Source organism: Chrysochloris asiatica, unplaced genomic scaffold (genome assembly GCF_000296735.1).
Source record: "Chrysochloris asiatica unplaced genomic scaffold, ChrAsi1.0 scaffold00006, whole genome shotgun sequence".
Lineage (NCBI taxonomy): Eukaryota > Metazoa > Chordata > Mammalia > Afrosoricida > Chrysochloridae > Chrysochloris > Chrysochloris asiatica.
In genome coordinates, this window is record NW_006408524.1 from 25,060,714 (window position 1) to 25,076,638 (window position 15,925).

At 43.0% G+C, this 15,925-nt stretch overlaps 1 protein-coding gene across 1 annotated transcript; it reads left to right on the forward strand.

Annotated features, from left to right (window-relative positions):
- Positions 1-208: 208 nt before the first annotated feature.
- HOXA1 (homeobox A1) lies at positions 209-1,766 on the forward strand. The gene is made up of 2 exons (XM_006832195.1): positions 209-936; positions 1,411-1,766. The coding sequence occupies exons 1-2, from the start codon at positions 294-296 to the stop codon at positions 1,764-1,766; spliced, it is 999 nt and encodes a 332-aa protein (XP_006832258.1). The 5' UTR covers positions 209-293.
- Positions 1,767-15,925: the final 14,159 nt, after the last annotated feature.

Consider the following 15,925-nt stretch of genomic DNA (forward strand, 5'->3'; position numbering starts at 1 on the left):
GCCTGGGCTATCTGGGGGGGCGATTGCGCGACACCTAGATGGAGGAGCGCCGGGGATTTAAATGCCACTGAACCGGTGATCCATCACCGCCGAAGCCGGCAAACTTTCGCAAAAGGCTCAGCCATTGGCTGACACAGTCACGTGCCCCTCCCCTGGCGTCCTCCGCCCTCCTCACCTCCCCCCCCCCTTCTCACTGTACATTCATATCATTTTTCTTCTCCGGCCCCATGGAGGAAGTGAGAAAGTTGGCACGGTCACCCAGGGCGTCGCAGGACCCGGTCACTCAGTGACAGATGGACAATGCAAGAATGAGCTCCTTCCTGGAATACCCCATCCTCAGCGGAGGCGACTCGGGAACCTGCTCAGCGCGAGCCTACCCCTCGGACCATGGGATTACAACTTTTCAGTCGTGCGCGGTCAGTGCCAACAGCTGCGTCGGCGACGACCGCTTCCTAGTGGGCAGGGGGGTGCAGATCAGTCCACCCCACCACCACCACCACCACCACCCCCAGCCGGCCACCTACCAGACTCCAGGGAACCTGGGGGTGTCCTACTCCCATTCGAGTTGTGGCACAAGCTACGGCGCGCAAAACTTCGGCGCGCCTTACAGTCCCTATGCGTTAAATCAGGAAGCAGATGTAAGTGGTGGGTACCCCCCGTGCGCTCCCGCTGTTTACTCTGGAAATCTTTCATCTCCCATGGTCCAGCATCACCACCACCACCAGGGTTATGCCGGGGGCGCGGTAGGCTCGCCTCAATACATTCACCACTCATATGGACAAGAGCACGAGAGCCTGGCCTTGGCCACCTATAATAACTCCTTGTCCCCTCTCCACGCCAGCCACCAAGAAGCCTGTCGCTCCCCTGCGTCGGAGACCTCTTCTCCAGCGCAGACCTTTGACTGGATGAAAGTCAAAAGAAACCCTCCCAAAACAGGTCAGTCCTAGCCTACTGCCAGCCCGTGAATAATTCCTGATGAAACGTCAAGGAGCTGGTATCTTAAATTCTCAGAGAAAGTTAAGAATCTTAAAAAAAAAAAAGTTCTTGCTGTCGACCGGTGTTGTAGGGCGGGAAGATTGCCCAGGTGTGTTGGGGTCAAGTAGCTTCTGGGACCCGTGCCTTTTCAACTAGGGCTGAAGTTTTAGCGATTCTGGAAGTAGACGTGAATGTTGTGAGGGTTCTGTTGAATATGCCCAGGTTCCATTAATCATGATTCTGACCAAACTAATGGTGGGCTTCAGGTTAACACTTTTTACACTTCATCATTCACCCTCCCTAGCCCAGGAAGTTCTTAATCTCCTCTTGCCTGAAGGTTACTCTGAATTGTGTAAGGGAGAGATGTCTTTCAAGTCGATTCGATTTTTTTTTTTCCCTAATCTTTTTCTGTGGTTGCATTCCATCCTGCCCCAGGGAAAGTTGGAGAGTACGGTTACGTGGGTCAACCCAATGCGGTGCGCACCAATTTCACCACGAAACAACTCACAGAGCTGGAGAAGGAGTTCCACTTCAACAAGTACCTGACGCGCGCCCGTAGGGTAGAAATCGCGGCGTCCTTGCAGCTCAACGAGACCCAAGTTAAGATCTGGTTCCAGAACCGCCGAATGAAGCAGAAGAAACGAGAGAAGGAGGGCCTCTTGCCCATTCCTCCGGCTACCCCGCCCGGAAGCGATGAGAAGGCGGAGGAATCCTCAGACAAGTCCAGCTCATCACCCTGTGTTCCTTCCCCTGGGTCTTCTACCTCAGAGACTCTGACTACCTCTCACTGAGTCTGCCCCAGTCCCCAGACTCCATAGCACTGGCTCCTCTTGGGGCTGGAACTTCTAACCCAAAGCACATGTTTAGCTTATCTTCTTTTCCATTTACAGTCTCTTTCTTCCCTTCTGGTCCTATCTGGGGGAGCTTCTGACCAGGTGTTTCCAGAGCATTCTGGACCAAAGGCTTGGGGGGGCTGTGTGTTTAACTCCTTAATACAGATTAGTGCCATCATCAATTTTCTGATGGTCCCCAACAACCCTCCCACTTATATATTTCCACCGAACCTTTTGGATTCCCTTTGGGAACTGAGTCCTCTTTCCCAGCAGAAACATGTCAAAGGTGGGGCAGGCAGCCTCTCTTTTACCTATGTGTATATTTACAGTCCTCCATGACCCTGATCTTAAAAGTTGTGTGTGTGTGTATATACACACAGAGACAGACAGACAGAGGGGACTCTTGGCACTCATGAAGAAGAGATGCACTATGAGCATGTTTACACAATTCATTCCTTAATTTAATTCAATTTCATATGTGTGAGTTTGCTGGTTGTAAATACTTTGTCCTGAGAGATTTATCTTTATATAGTTTTTCTAGAAATGTTTGGATTAAGTGACTAAAACAGGGTGGACAAACTCGCAAAGCTGGTACAATTTTGTATGTGATTAAAGGTGAAAGAATACATTCTCTCATTTAAACACCATCAGATGCTTCAGAGGAGAGCTTCAATTCTTTCTTTCAGTGAATTAAGAAGGCCTGTCTACAAGAGCACAAGGCTCAGAATCCTGGTTTCGTGTGCTAAATCTCTCCCTATCCTTACCTCTTTCTTCTTGTTTCTCTGGCCACTCCTCTCTATGTAAAATTTGTGCTGGATTATTTTGAACCTAAAGATATTATTAAAACCAGCTTCTTCCTTTCACACTTATTTTAGCTGGATATGATATATTTTCAGCTCAGTTGTTAATGTGATGGATGGCGCAATGAATGTATATTTTGTGTGATTCGTGAATAGTCTTTTGCATGTCGCACAATGTTTTGATGTCCCTGAAGTACCACACTGAGTTCTATCAGTTATCCTTTGTAAACCTATGATACTCCCTATCATCTGTACAATCATGAACAGCTCTGAGATCCTGGAGTGTTGTGATCAGAGCAGATTTACGGGTCTTAAGATGTCTGTAATAAATGTATTCAAGTTTCAGGTATGCTTACGCGTCAGTGTATTTGATTGGGTTATAATTTGTTGATTCCTACAAAGCTGATTCATTTCATGTGGTGAAAGAGAGAAGTGTGGTATGTATTTTCAAAAGGGTGGTCCTTTTTCTGGAATAAAAGTGAATACTTTCCATTATACTGTAGCTGAAACTCCTCCCATGAGTGTAATTTCCTAAGATTGTGTGGCACCTAATTAATGTCTATTTAATAGGTTGATTTTCTTTAAAATAACAACAGCTTCTTTATTATAATCAAAATTTATAATGGAAAAAATGAATCATGAGGAAATTTATGAAACAGCTTTATTTTTGAAACAAACATGGATACTTCCTGGGTCAAGTGCTAACCTTTTCACCTCCAACTGAATGTTGACATATATATAAACAGAATCCCCTTCAAAAGCTGAAACTGTCTTCAATCAGTCTTTCCTCACATCAGTGTAGCAAGAGCCAAGAGATTCGCATTTAATTAGCTCCAGTATAAAGGGGTTGTGTGGATACCCTCCTCCCCACCCCAAACCCCTTTTCCTTCTTTTGGGATTGCTAGGCAGTGTTCCAATATTTTAAATTGAATGTGGTCTGTTTTCAGTAAACCCATGCACCCCTCCCTTCAATTCATCCTGTCAACATCCACCCTTTCCCACTGCCCCCTCACATCTCCAGCTATGTTCCTTCATCTCAGTTCCTTCAGATTAAACTTTGATTTCATTGTCATCATGGTTGTAGCGGGCCCACAGTTCTAATTTCGTGCTACATAACCCAGAGGGCAGGGGTGGGGGTGGAATTAGATTTCTTCTCTGGGCTCATTATATTTTTCTAGGTGAACTTGTGACTAATCCCCACTCTCATCCCCCAAGTTGTTCAATATCCAAGTTGCATCCAACCACTGCATCTGTCTGGTCTCAAAGAGAGGAAAGCTAGCAAATCAGAGTTCAAAGTGGCTTTCTTCCCAAACCTCTAACCACTTTGCTTTTACTTTCACGTACTTGTAGAGACTTTAATTTAGTCCCAGGTGTAGAACAGAAAGTTTATAGCATCACTAACAAATATAGACATATACATATGACTTCCTTCCTCTCCAAAGGGTGTTTTATAAAGGGCAGGCTAGGGACAAAATCTTACAAAAACTCAAGTTTGCAGTCCTCCTAGAGCACAGTGAGATTTCCTGCACTTCCCTATCAAAAGGGACAAGCCAGGAGTTCGCAGGCACAGTTCAGCGGCCATATCAAGGGCACAGGGTGTCCTACCCTGGCTTCTGGATTCTGGGGTCACCTCTAAAAGACTCCAGTGGATGGAGAACTTCAAAGACGGCCAACCTTTTCTTTCATTTCCCCTGTTGTCCTTAATACTGTATTGTTTGTTTATTAGTGTAAGGCCACAAAGCAAAACAGATGGCTGGTTTCCAAATACTTTAAATGTGCTAAAGTATCATTTGCATGCCACTGCCGTGATTTCAATATCTAAAAGCAGGGCCCGACCCGCTGGAATCCCAGAGATTCCAATCTTCTAGGTGCTGGTTTTAATGTAGCTGAGAGACGAGAAGGATAAATTATGGCTAAACATCGCAAGCCTTCACTGGGTTGTGGAATAAATCAGTTAACAAGCAATGCATTTAGGAAACATTAATATACCTTTCAACAAGGAAAACATTTGTATCTTTTTAGCTGTCCCAATCGATTAAATCAAAGGCTCTTAACACATCCTATTTCAAGGTCTCTCTTTTACTGTTTTTGTGTCTGAGGACAATAGTTAGTTCCTTGAAAAATGACAGCAATAGTAACTGAAATGACCTAAAGAGAAAAAAACAGGAAATAACATTTTATTGATAATTTTTAGAAGGACAACAAGGATCTCAATTAGGGACCGGAGATAATTACAATATAAAATTCCAGTTTTCAAATGCTTTTTCCTCACTTCCCCTGCATTCCTTCAAAGTTTTCCTGAAATTCAAATGTTTCCAAATCAGACTGAATTGAAATCTAGCTGTGGCCCTTCCAGTATGCTCTCAGCTTCACCTTTGAAAGTTTACTTTTGGAGACTATTCAGATGCTGTGGTGTTTTCCTCTGGGGCAATCAGATTCAAACCAATCAATATTTACTCAGTCTGAAAGGGTTGTTGAAAAGGCTGCTAACAACAAACTGCTTAGCTGCTCACCCCTGTTTAATCTCAGGTTCACTGAAAGTTCAAGAAGAGATGAATGCAGTGATGGGTCACTTTAGAATGAGTCCCAGCGGTTTATCTGAGCTCGCCGCTAAAGGCAACAATTATAGTTCCATCCTTCTTTGGGGAAGGGGCAACTTTCCTATTATTCTTTTGCTAAACAGTGTTTACTAGAAACTTAAAACACTTTCCTCTCCCCTCCTGGCTTTTTTTTTTTTTTCTTGGAAGCTTCCAGCTGTTATTCTCCAGTCTCTTCCTCTAGCTTTCTGCCAATCTCCTACTTTTCATTTGACTTAAAATAAATTACATTGACTATTTTTAAAAATGTTAAATTAGTCTGACAGAAGAGATCCAACTTATTTCAGATGCCACGAGCTATGAAATGAAGCTTGATGGGCCATTAGAGTTTATCTTCTTTTTGAAAGTACAAGGCAAGATTGAATAGAAATCCATTTGCGTTTGAGTAATATCGACAATCAGAGCCCCAATATCCTTCTGAGATGGCTGTTTAGACAGGAATAGAGAGGGAAGAGGAGGAGGAGGAAGGAAAACTGGCTTGTGCAGATGCATATACCTCAGATCTAAAGTCAACTTAAACATTTTATGCTCTCATTGGAAACCTTATACAGGGTCACTGTGAGTTGGAACCAACTCAATGGTATTTAACAACAACAGTGCATGAACTACTGAAAGATGAAAAAGGAGACCCAAGGAAGCCAATGGGGAATGGTGGGTAGAAGATGCTGGACACTGAAGCTAATTGCTACAGCTCTTCAGAGGTCAAAGTTCATGTAATCACTGCATAAATGCATACTAAATAGGGATTTATTAAGCTTTTCTGATAGCTGAGCACGTCTGTAACAAATGGTCATTGTTGTTTGTGCTTCTTCCTTAATAATCATTCTCGGAGTAGAAGCTCTTGGTGTTGTTTGAGTTTGTAATTTACAAATCTGAAAGACAAACAAGCATTCTGTTTTAAAATTTCAAAATTGGCTCATGGCTGACATCTTTCTTAATATTGAATGGGATGCAAAATAATTCTCATTCTTAGAATTGTCATGGCTTTTTCAATACACACAAGAGCACAAGTCAGCATGCGCCTAACTGCTCACTAGATGGCTAACGTTGGTGATTCTCCTCTGTTGAGCCTACTTTGTGCCTGCATTTCTGAGAGCACAAGTTTTGCCTTAGGATTCCTAGTACCTAGATGATTAGAACTAGAAGGAAACCATCTACCCAATCTCTTGTTTTATGGTTCAGGACGACAAGATACCCAGCAATGGGCTGATTTGACTTAGAGCACATAGCTACTATCAATACTTTCATTTATTAAATAAAAACCAGTTGACTTAAAATCTGAGTTCAGTACATTTCTTAATTCTGAAATACTGATTTGATTTTTTGCTCTCCGTTTGTTCTATACAATTTCTTCCAGGTTGGATAATGTTTACTTTTTTTTCATTTCTGGTTTACTAGCCACCTACTCAGTCAAGTCCTTAATTTTGAGCCTGTCAGGATTTCTGAGTCCTTGAAATAACTTCCAAGTTGAATATTTATTGCTTTAATAAAAAAATGTTGCTACTTTCCTTAAAAGACATGCATTCTTAAAATACAGAAAGAGACAGAATAGGTAAAATTCAACAAATTTATTTTTAAAACTAGTTAAGGAAGAATAAATGAAAGAGAAACTGCCTTTATCCAAGTTCAACCTCCTTTAAATTGTCAAAGATGTCAGCTAGGGAGGGCTTAGAGATGCAAGGAACATTCTAGGAGGGGTTCCAACCCTGAGTACCCCACCCCCAATCCCTGTCTGGTTTGTGGCACACCACAGCCTCATTAATTGTTCTGGTTCATGTTTCTTAATTTATTCCATGATTCACTAATGCACTAATGTATCTAAACATACACACACACTCACAAAACAAACCCAAACCAGTAACACAAAGTTGCAAGACATCTTCATTTCTGACCGCCCCCTTTCGCAAATCGCAGTGGAAACTGCTGTCCAAAGGGACATCTATGGCTGTCAGTGTTTGAAGAGCTCAGTTGGAATCCCCAGCGTTTAGTCTTATTTTTCAATATCACCAGTCATCAAATTTAGCTGACCTTCGATTGCAGAAATAAATACAAGCCAAAAATCAATCAAGCAGTCTCGTTTAGTAGGCACTGCAGAATAATGCACTGGACTGCAAGGTCAGTTTGAGCTGCACGGTCGTTCAAACCCACCTGACACTCCTCGGAAACCTTATCCAGGGTTGCTATGGGTCGGAACCAACTCAATGGCACTTAACAACAGTCTATAAACGCTGTCACCTTTTGGGGTGGGAGTGGGGAGGGGTAATCCTAAACCCTGGAAAGTGTTCTGTAAAGACTGCATTTTGAGTTCATGGAAAATAAATGAAAAGATGGTTTCTTTTTCGACCTTCCCAAATACAAATAAACTACGTGCGCCCATTTTTTAAACAGACCATTAAAAATTATTTTTATTAATTATGGGTTTGTAAAACTCATGAGGAGTCCTGATGGAGCAGGGATCAGCTGCTAAGTGAAAGGTCGGAGGTTTGAACCCCCCCAACCTATCCGCGGGATTGCGTCAAGATTTACCGCCTTTGAAGCCCGACGGAGCGGTTCTACTCTCTTTGAGAGGCGCTGAGTTGGACTTAAGGGCAATGGGTTACAACTTTGTAAAACTCTAGTCACAAGGTGAATCTCCAGAAATCTGGTTGTTTTGCGTTTTGATTTTAGGCTGGTGTGGTTAATCGGTTTGTTAAGGGGGAAAATACGCGACTGCTTGTAACAAAAAATAAAAGGAAAAACATTGAATGTCTGTGTTGGACATTTTACAAATTAAGACTTGTTTAATTTAAAAAGAAAAATCACCACAGAACCCTAACGGGAATGCAGAAAATGATTGGATGATATTTCCCTGGAATATCAGCAAATAACGGTTCTGGGAGAGTCTGAACAGTGGTTTTCCATTCGGAGTAACAAATGGGGTCGAGGCCTTCCTTCAGAACACAGAGCGCCGCTGCATTGAGCATCGGGAAGGGCTCGGCTCGGGCGATCGCGTCGCTCCAGCGCCGCGTCGGGCCGGCTCCACGCCAGCCTCCTGGCGGCCGCGCCGATGCAGTCGCCTGAGGAAAATGCCACACGGTCGTCCGCGGCCGAGCAAGCCGGCGGCGAACCCCTGCGCCAAGGTTCAGACGGCTTTCCGCCCTTGGCTCCTCGCCTACTTTCTTGAAATTCTTCACCGAACCCCGCTGCACGCGCGCGGCGGGAAGGGAGCCACGGACCGCGCCCCCGGTGCGCAGGCGTAGTGGCTCCAAGCCTGATCCGCGGCCTGCGCAGAGGGCGTGAAGGGGGTCGCATCCGGGCACTACCACGCCCGGGTTGGACTGGGGGTGTCTGGGAACGGTGTGTGAGCACATGCCCTGAGGCTGTGTAGAGCCCGCTTTGTCTCCAAGGAAGACAAAAAAAACCCCCAAAAACCCTAGGCCTCCTGTTTCCTTAATGGCTCTGGCATCATCTTCTGTGGACGACTTCAGGGCTGCCATACCAGAGGACTTCCTGATGACCGAACATTGTTCTTAGAAGCCCAGGTTGGAGGTATAGACCCTCTAATTCATTTTTTAAAGCTCTCGTCTTCCGGTTATCATCAAAGTGTACTTATTCAAGTAACATCTTTATCCCTCTTCTAGTTCAATTTAGGTGTTTTAAATAGGAGTGAGGGTTGCACATACTAGACATTCTTTGAGTCTACCATACTTCTCTAGGCAGGAAGCCATCCTTGCCTTGCTTCTCCCAAGCCCCTTCTTCACTAAGTTGCAAAGGTAAATACTGCTTTAAGGCCTTGCCTCAAGTTTCAGTCCTTTCTAGAACATTCTCCACTCTTGCTGTGTTCCTCCTTAGAGCTCCACCTTGGCTATGCATCATCTGACTGGGCTCATGAACTATCCATATCCACAAATGCATCTTAAGCTTCTTGAAGGCAGGACCCTTGCCTTCCAATACCATGAAGAGATCCATTTTTAAAAGTTTTTATTGTGAATTATTAGTTTATATGGGTGAACATTATCTTTACCTTCTATCCTATCATATTTTGTTTCATTGCAATGATTACAATCCCCTGCATGCATCATCAAGCAATCAAAGGGTACACCCCACAGGCCTGGTCCCTCCCCCCACCCCAGACGCCAGCACACAGCCCCTTTCCCTCCATGAGTCCAGAGTCCCCAGCCACTCCTTCTGTCCACATCATCTTCTCTGCCTTCATCCCTAGTATCACTGCCTGCCCAGACAGGGTTTTGCGCTTTGTTTTTCTCCCTTGATCTTTCCAGGGATTTCTGCTTCTGGACTGCAAAATCAGACACTCTCCTTCTTTTGTTCCCAAACATTTACATTTACCTTTCCAACACTCACTGTCAGACCTGATATCATTCATTCCCTGTTGAACCACAGGAGTCCTTTCCCTCTCACCTTTTACCAACCCCATTCAGAGATGTTGGAAACAATTCAGTAGAGGTTCTACCTTTCCCTGTATCCTCTTGAGCTAGGTTCCCTATCGAAAGCTTGTAAGCCAGTCACTTCTTGCCTTTGTAGTCCCCCCATTTTGGGTAGCCAATGTCTAAGTTCCCCATCCCTGGCGACCCTGTGTACCAAGAGGGTGGGAATGATTCTCACTGTAAAGATTTGTCTGCTCCTTTGTCATACATACTGCATCCACAAGCATAGGTCAAGTTCATCCACGTGTAGTGGGTTACTCTTTTTTTTTTTTCCTCTTTCTACCGCTAGTGGCGTTCTGATCATCCAGCCATTGATGCCAGGTCAAATGGGTACTATCTGCAAGTGTGAGTGTTCTTGTGCACCTCCCCTCACTTTATATCAGCTGGATGCGTCACACGCCATTCTAGTCCTCTGGGACCACATCCCTGCCCCTGGGCCCAGGAGTCCCCAGGTCTCTTCAATCCAGGTTAACAGGAGTCTATTGAATGTGGTCGGACTTAGTTCACAACTTCATTGCTGTTTTTACCCCACTTCTCTTTATCAGTGACCAACGCGGCCAGCCGCAGGACCATATGCCTGCTAATGTATTCCATCTGAGTTTCAGTCTTGAAAGGGGGTTTGCCTTGAGGGGACCTGGCCACTTGCCTTGATGAGTCCCTGGGGAACAACTTGCTTTTCTTGTAGTAGTCAATTGGACTGCTGTTATTGTTTTTGATTTTTCCTGCTGGTCTTTCTTTTAAGAAGTATCTTCTGTTCTTCTAGCCACTCCAGACTGGTCTGCTTGTCCTTTCAAGTGGAAATTTCCCACCTCAGAAGATTCTGGATGGGGATCAGGATTACACCTATGGTCTTGTGCAGTACAAAGGCTTTGCAGGGAGCCTCCTTCACTGGGCAAGTTCTAGCCCCATTTAAGGTATTCCATTCAGTTATAGGCTGAAGACGGACTTACAAGCTTTCTCTGGTGATGTTTCTGGATATTCCTCTCTCTCCTCTTCAAGTGTCTGTTTTGCAATAGTAGGCAAGGAAAACCAAGATTCAAAAGACAGCCAAGCATCTTAACATCATTTCCCCACTTTTACCCATTCAAGCCATGCCTCAATCTTTGTATCCCTGAGCCCTGTTATTCCACGGTTGTGCTTACATCTTTATTTACCTCTGTCCTATTTAGCCCATGTAAACCTGCTTATCTATTCTCCCATCCGCCTTGTTTTTCCTTTCCCCTTCTAGTATATACACCCCCAGTACCCAAATTATCCTGTGTCTATTCCCTACCCTGTGCTCCACCTTCCCCTCCCTCCCCTCACCCTACCCCATACACCCCGGTAACCACCACCACCAACAAAATAAATAATAATAATAATTTTTTTCCCCTTTAGTGTGGTTGCTTTTTCTTAATCTTTTACAATAATTATCCTATGCCCTAATTCTCCTTTTGTGACTGACTGATTTCACTCAGCATAATGTCCTCAAGGTTCATCCATGTTATGCGGTGGCTTGCTGCTTTTTTGTTATTCTTCAGGGTAGCATAATATTCCATTGTGTGTATGTACCACAGTTTGTTTATCCGTTCTTCCATTGATGGGCACTTAGGCTGTCTCCATCTTTTTGCTATTATAAATAGTGCTTCTATGAACATTGGTGTGCATATATCTACTTGTGTTATGGCTTGTATTTCTTGTGGCTAAATACCAAGTAGAGGAATTGCTGGATCATAAGGTATCTCTATTTTTTTTCCAACTTTCTGAGGACGCGCCATATTGTTTTCCAGAGTGGTTGGATCATTTTGCAATCCCACCAGCAATGTAAGTGGGTCCCATTCTCTCCACATCCTCACCAACATTTATTGTCCAATGCTTTTTTGATCTTTGCTATTATTGTTGGTGTTAGATGATATCACATTGATGTTTTGATTTGCAGCTCTCTACTGGCTAGTGATCTTTTCTTTCTCTAATTTTTTTTTTTTTTTATTTGAGAATGAAAAAAGTTCAGTCCCTGATTGGGTGATGTGAATGGTTTGGTACCTGCTAATTGAAGGTACCCTTAACAAGCACCTATAGATTTGCTCCTCTGACTCTGGAACTTTTTTCTGGTGTTTCCTATTCCCGATCTCTATTAACTGTTTCCCTCTCCCCACTTGGAACTTCTGTTCTCATCTTATTCTGGTTTCTCTCAAGCAGCTGTGTATTTAAACTCTGTCTTACTGCTTATTCAGGGATGATGTAAAAGGATTCCAACCCTTTTCAAGGAGCTCACAAATCTTTACAAGGCAAATCACCTACTGCCTAATTTATGTTATGGTACATTTTTAATTAATATTTCTATGAAAATGTTGTTAGAAATACAAAGTTTTAGGTTTTTTTTTTAATTGTTATTTTTTAGAAAGCCCTATGGAGTAGTTGGAGGCCTGGTGTGGCACTGTGGGTTAATGTGGCAGATTGCAAAGGCATTTGAACTGCAAGTCGATGGTTCAAGCTCACCAGCGGTTCCTCGGACCCTATACAGGGTCGCTATGGGTCGGAACTGACTCAACAGCACTTAACAACAACAAATGGAGTAATTGTGAGGATGGCCCTGGACTGGGCAGTGTTTTGTCCTGTTGTACATAGGGTCACTGTGAGTCTGAACAGAATTGATGGCACCTAACTAACAACAATTACAATAGAATAATTGAGGGTGACTTTCCTTCCTCCTTAAAATGTGTAATTTCAGAGTAAGCCTTTAGTTCTGGCTGGAGCAGTGTAATCAACCTGGGATTTCGGTTGAATTCTATCGTTTCATGATGACATTTGCCTGAGAAGATAAGGTACTTGGAAAATGTTAACAAAAACCTTGTGTCCCCCAGTTTGAATGGGGAAGACAAAGGAATGGGAAGAGAAAAGAGTAAAAGTTATAGAAAATTGTGGCTTTCCATTATGTGTGGGCCAGAAAGGTTGAAAAGGGAGTAAGAGATTGATGGAAACGATCCTGGGAAGATTGGGTGCTTAAGAAAAAGGGGGTCTGATTCTGGGACAATTCTGTAGACAGCACTAAAGGATGCTGCAAAGTCAAACAGACTTTGTAGGTTTTCTCAATGATTGGTCCTAGATCCAGTGCTGGGATATGAGAGAAACTAAAGCTCTGGTAGCGTAGTGGTTATGAATCGAGATGCTAATCTTACGGTCAGAAGTTCGAAACTACCAGCTGTTCCGCAAGAGAAAGATGAGGCTTTCTGCTCCCGTAAAGATTTACAGCCTCAGGAAACCCTGTACAGGGTCGCTATGAGTCGGAACCGACTCCACGGCATATAACAACAACAAAAGAACATTCTGCATTTAAAAACAAACAAACAGGGTTAGGAACAACTGTAAAAGCTAAGAGTATTTACCCATAATTTAAAAAAATGTGTCTATGCAATTTTGTATATGTGAGATATATGTATATACCTCTCATAGGAGTGCCAGACTACTCACATTGTTCTGCCTTCTTAAGTTCTGTCCAAAGAGCCAAGCTCTTTCTTGCCCTAGAATCTTTACTTGTATTGTTCCCTCAACTTAGAATTGTGTATTTAGCAACAACCATTTGGTCATAGACCTTGTGCTCCAAACTCACCAGCTGGTCTTTCAGCCTCATAGATACTCCTATACACGGTATCTATTAGGCTGAACCGACTGGATAGCACTTAACAATAACAACAACTCAAATTGAATGCCTCTCTAGTCCTACTTTAGCATTCTCTTTGTTTCCTTTATATACTATCACAGTTTGCAGATGTAGTTTTTATTTTTGGTTAGTCTTCTCTTCTGGACCATAAGCAATCTATGTCCAGCAGCTTTTCTGTCTATTCACCATTATACATATTCCCAACTTCTTATTATAGTTGTAACTCATGGTAAATGCTTGATAGGCATTGAATGAAGGTTTATATTAACTAGGATTCACCTAAACTGCTGATACAACAAAATCTAAAAATCCAGTGGCTTTAATATGGCTGCGGTTGAATTCTATTGAACAGGGATGGAAGAGTCCAGGCTGGTGGGGTGCCTTAGTGCCACATGAGGGTTTCAGAGTCTGGGATTCTTCCTTTATGCTACTTCAACATTGCTTAGGTTTTATCTCTGCAGTTGAAACCATGTCACGTCTGCATCCCCATTCTAGTTCGTAGGGTAGACGAAGGATAGAGTGAAAGTGGAAAGCAAGCCTATAAAGCAAGTGGCTTAAAGCTGATCACATCATTTCCTTTCACATTCTCTTTTGGTAAACCTAGTCACATGGTCATATCTAGTTGCAAAAGATACTAGACAATTGTGGCTGGACAGCCACGTTCACTGCCGTTGGTTTGATTCTGACTAATAGTGAGACCCCTTTGAGTTTCCATGACTGTAACTCTTTATGGGAACAGATAGCCCCATTTTTCTCCCACAAAGCAAGCAGCTGGTGGATTCAAACTGCTGACCTTGCAGTTAGCAGCCCAATGTTTAACCCACTACGCCACCATGAGCCCAACTAAAGTGGAAGAAAGAGAGAATGGATGAAGAGGGATAAATAAGGATCTTCCCTAATATTGGGTAAATGTTTGTTGAAAGAATGAGTACATGCATACATTATCATAGGTTGGAATAATATGGGGCTTTATATACTCATAGTTACTGGATTTCTGAAACAGTCTGCAAAGCCCCATATTATTCCAGCCTCTGATAATGTGTGCATTTATGCTCTGGTAGTGTAGTGGAATCAGCCTGCTAATCTCAAATTCAGCCGTTCAAAACTACCAGAGGTTCCACGGGAGAAAGATGAGGCTTTCTGCTTCCGTAAAGATTTACAGCCTCGGAAACCCTATGTAGAGTCGCTATGAGTCAGAACCGACTCCGAGGCACACCACCATCACCACCATGAATATTATATACAATATTATATATATTCCGTTCCCTAAAATCACATTAAACATACTTACATATATATAAACTTATAAATCCTCACTTACAAAGAGAGGATTAAATATTTAAAAAGTTTCTTAGGCTAAGAAATTGGGCAAAGGGGTACAGGGTACTTTGGAGAGCGTCTTGTGGCTTGTTAAAATTTGCAGACAATGGAATGGGAACTTCTTTGCCTTCAGCAAGCTTCCAGAAATAAGCCTTTAGTTATAACAATTGGGTCAGACCTCTCTCAAATCCATCCCAAGCCATAAAGGAATTATTCTGATGCAAAGACACTACTTGACTACCAACCTTTCCTTTTTGTTATCCTAAATTCAAGCAACAAAGGCTTTGGAATTCTAAAGTCACAGAGCAAACATAAATGAAAACTAGTGGAGGGTCAGAGCAAAAGAGGAAGACCCCCAATAAAATGGATTAGCCAAAGTGGCAGCATCGATGGACTCAGGCGTGGCAACAATAGTGATGTTGGTCTAGGATGGGGCACTGTTCGTTCTGCTGTGCACCGACCCAATGGCACCTAACAACAACTGAGTATTTTAAAGGAACTGGATTAAATATATGTTCTGCTGTATCCTATACAAAAAAATATGTTTAATGAGTAGGAGTTCTGGTGTGGTGCTGTATGATAAGCACTCACCTGCTAGGTTGGTTTGAACCACAGGGTCAGTGGTTCAAACTCACCGGTTGCTATGAGTTAAAACAAATTCGACAGCACTTAACAAGAACAACAACAACATAGACTGTCTATCCAGTTTGTATGATCATGCTTACACTTGTCCTCCCTTTCTAGAAGGTTGATAAGTGGCTGAGGGAATCTTGGCAAGGCTTCTCATTGCCTGATCTCTGGAAGTGACCACGGAAGACAGGACAGGGTCCAGCTGTTGCCACTACCCGAGTCATCTTTATGCTTGTGCTGTGGGAGATTTTGAGCCTGCCATTTGCCTCTCTAGCTGTCAGTTCTTTCTGTACAGAAAAATTAACCACCTCCCTCCCGTCTCCCCCCATGATCTGGTTTTAACCTGAAAGGTGGGGAACTCATTTTGTCCCTTTTCTTGTAGACCTTTTTTCACCCTTTCAGATTGTCTCTGTTTCTTTTTTTTTATCTCTCCCCCAAATGAGGTCAGAAATCTGTCCTCTATGAAAACCTCTCTCTCTGACTCTCCCTCATGAGAATGAATCCCTGCTCTGCTCCATTCCTGTAGCATTTTCCATTTACCTCGTAGGAGCACATCTAGTGTTGGATTTTAAATTATTTTCACCTGCTTATTACTCTTCTTGGTAAATTACTCCAGGATAGAAACTATATTTTAGTAATGATTCTCTCTGCCTTGTACAATACATACACATAGTAGACACTTGGTAAATGTTTGTTCAGTGCATGA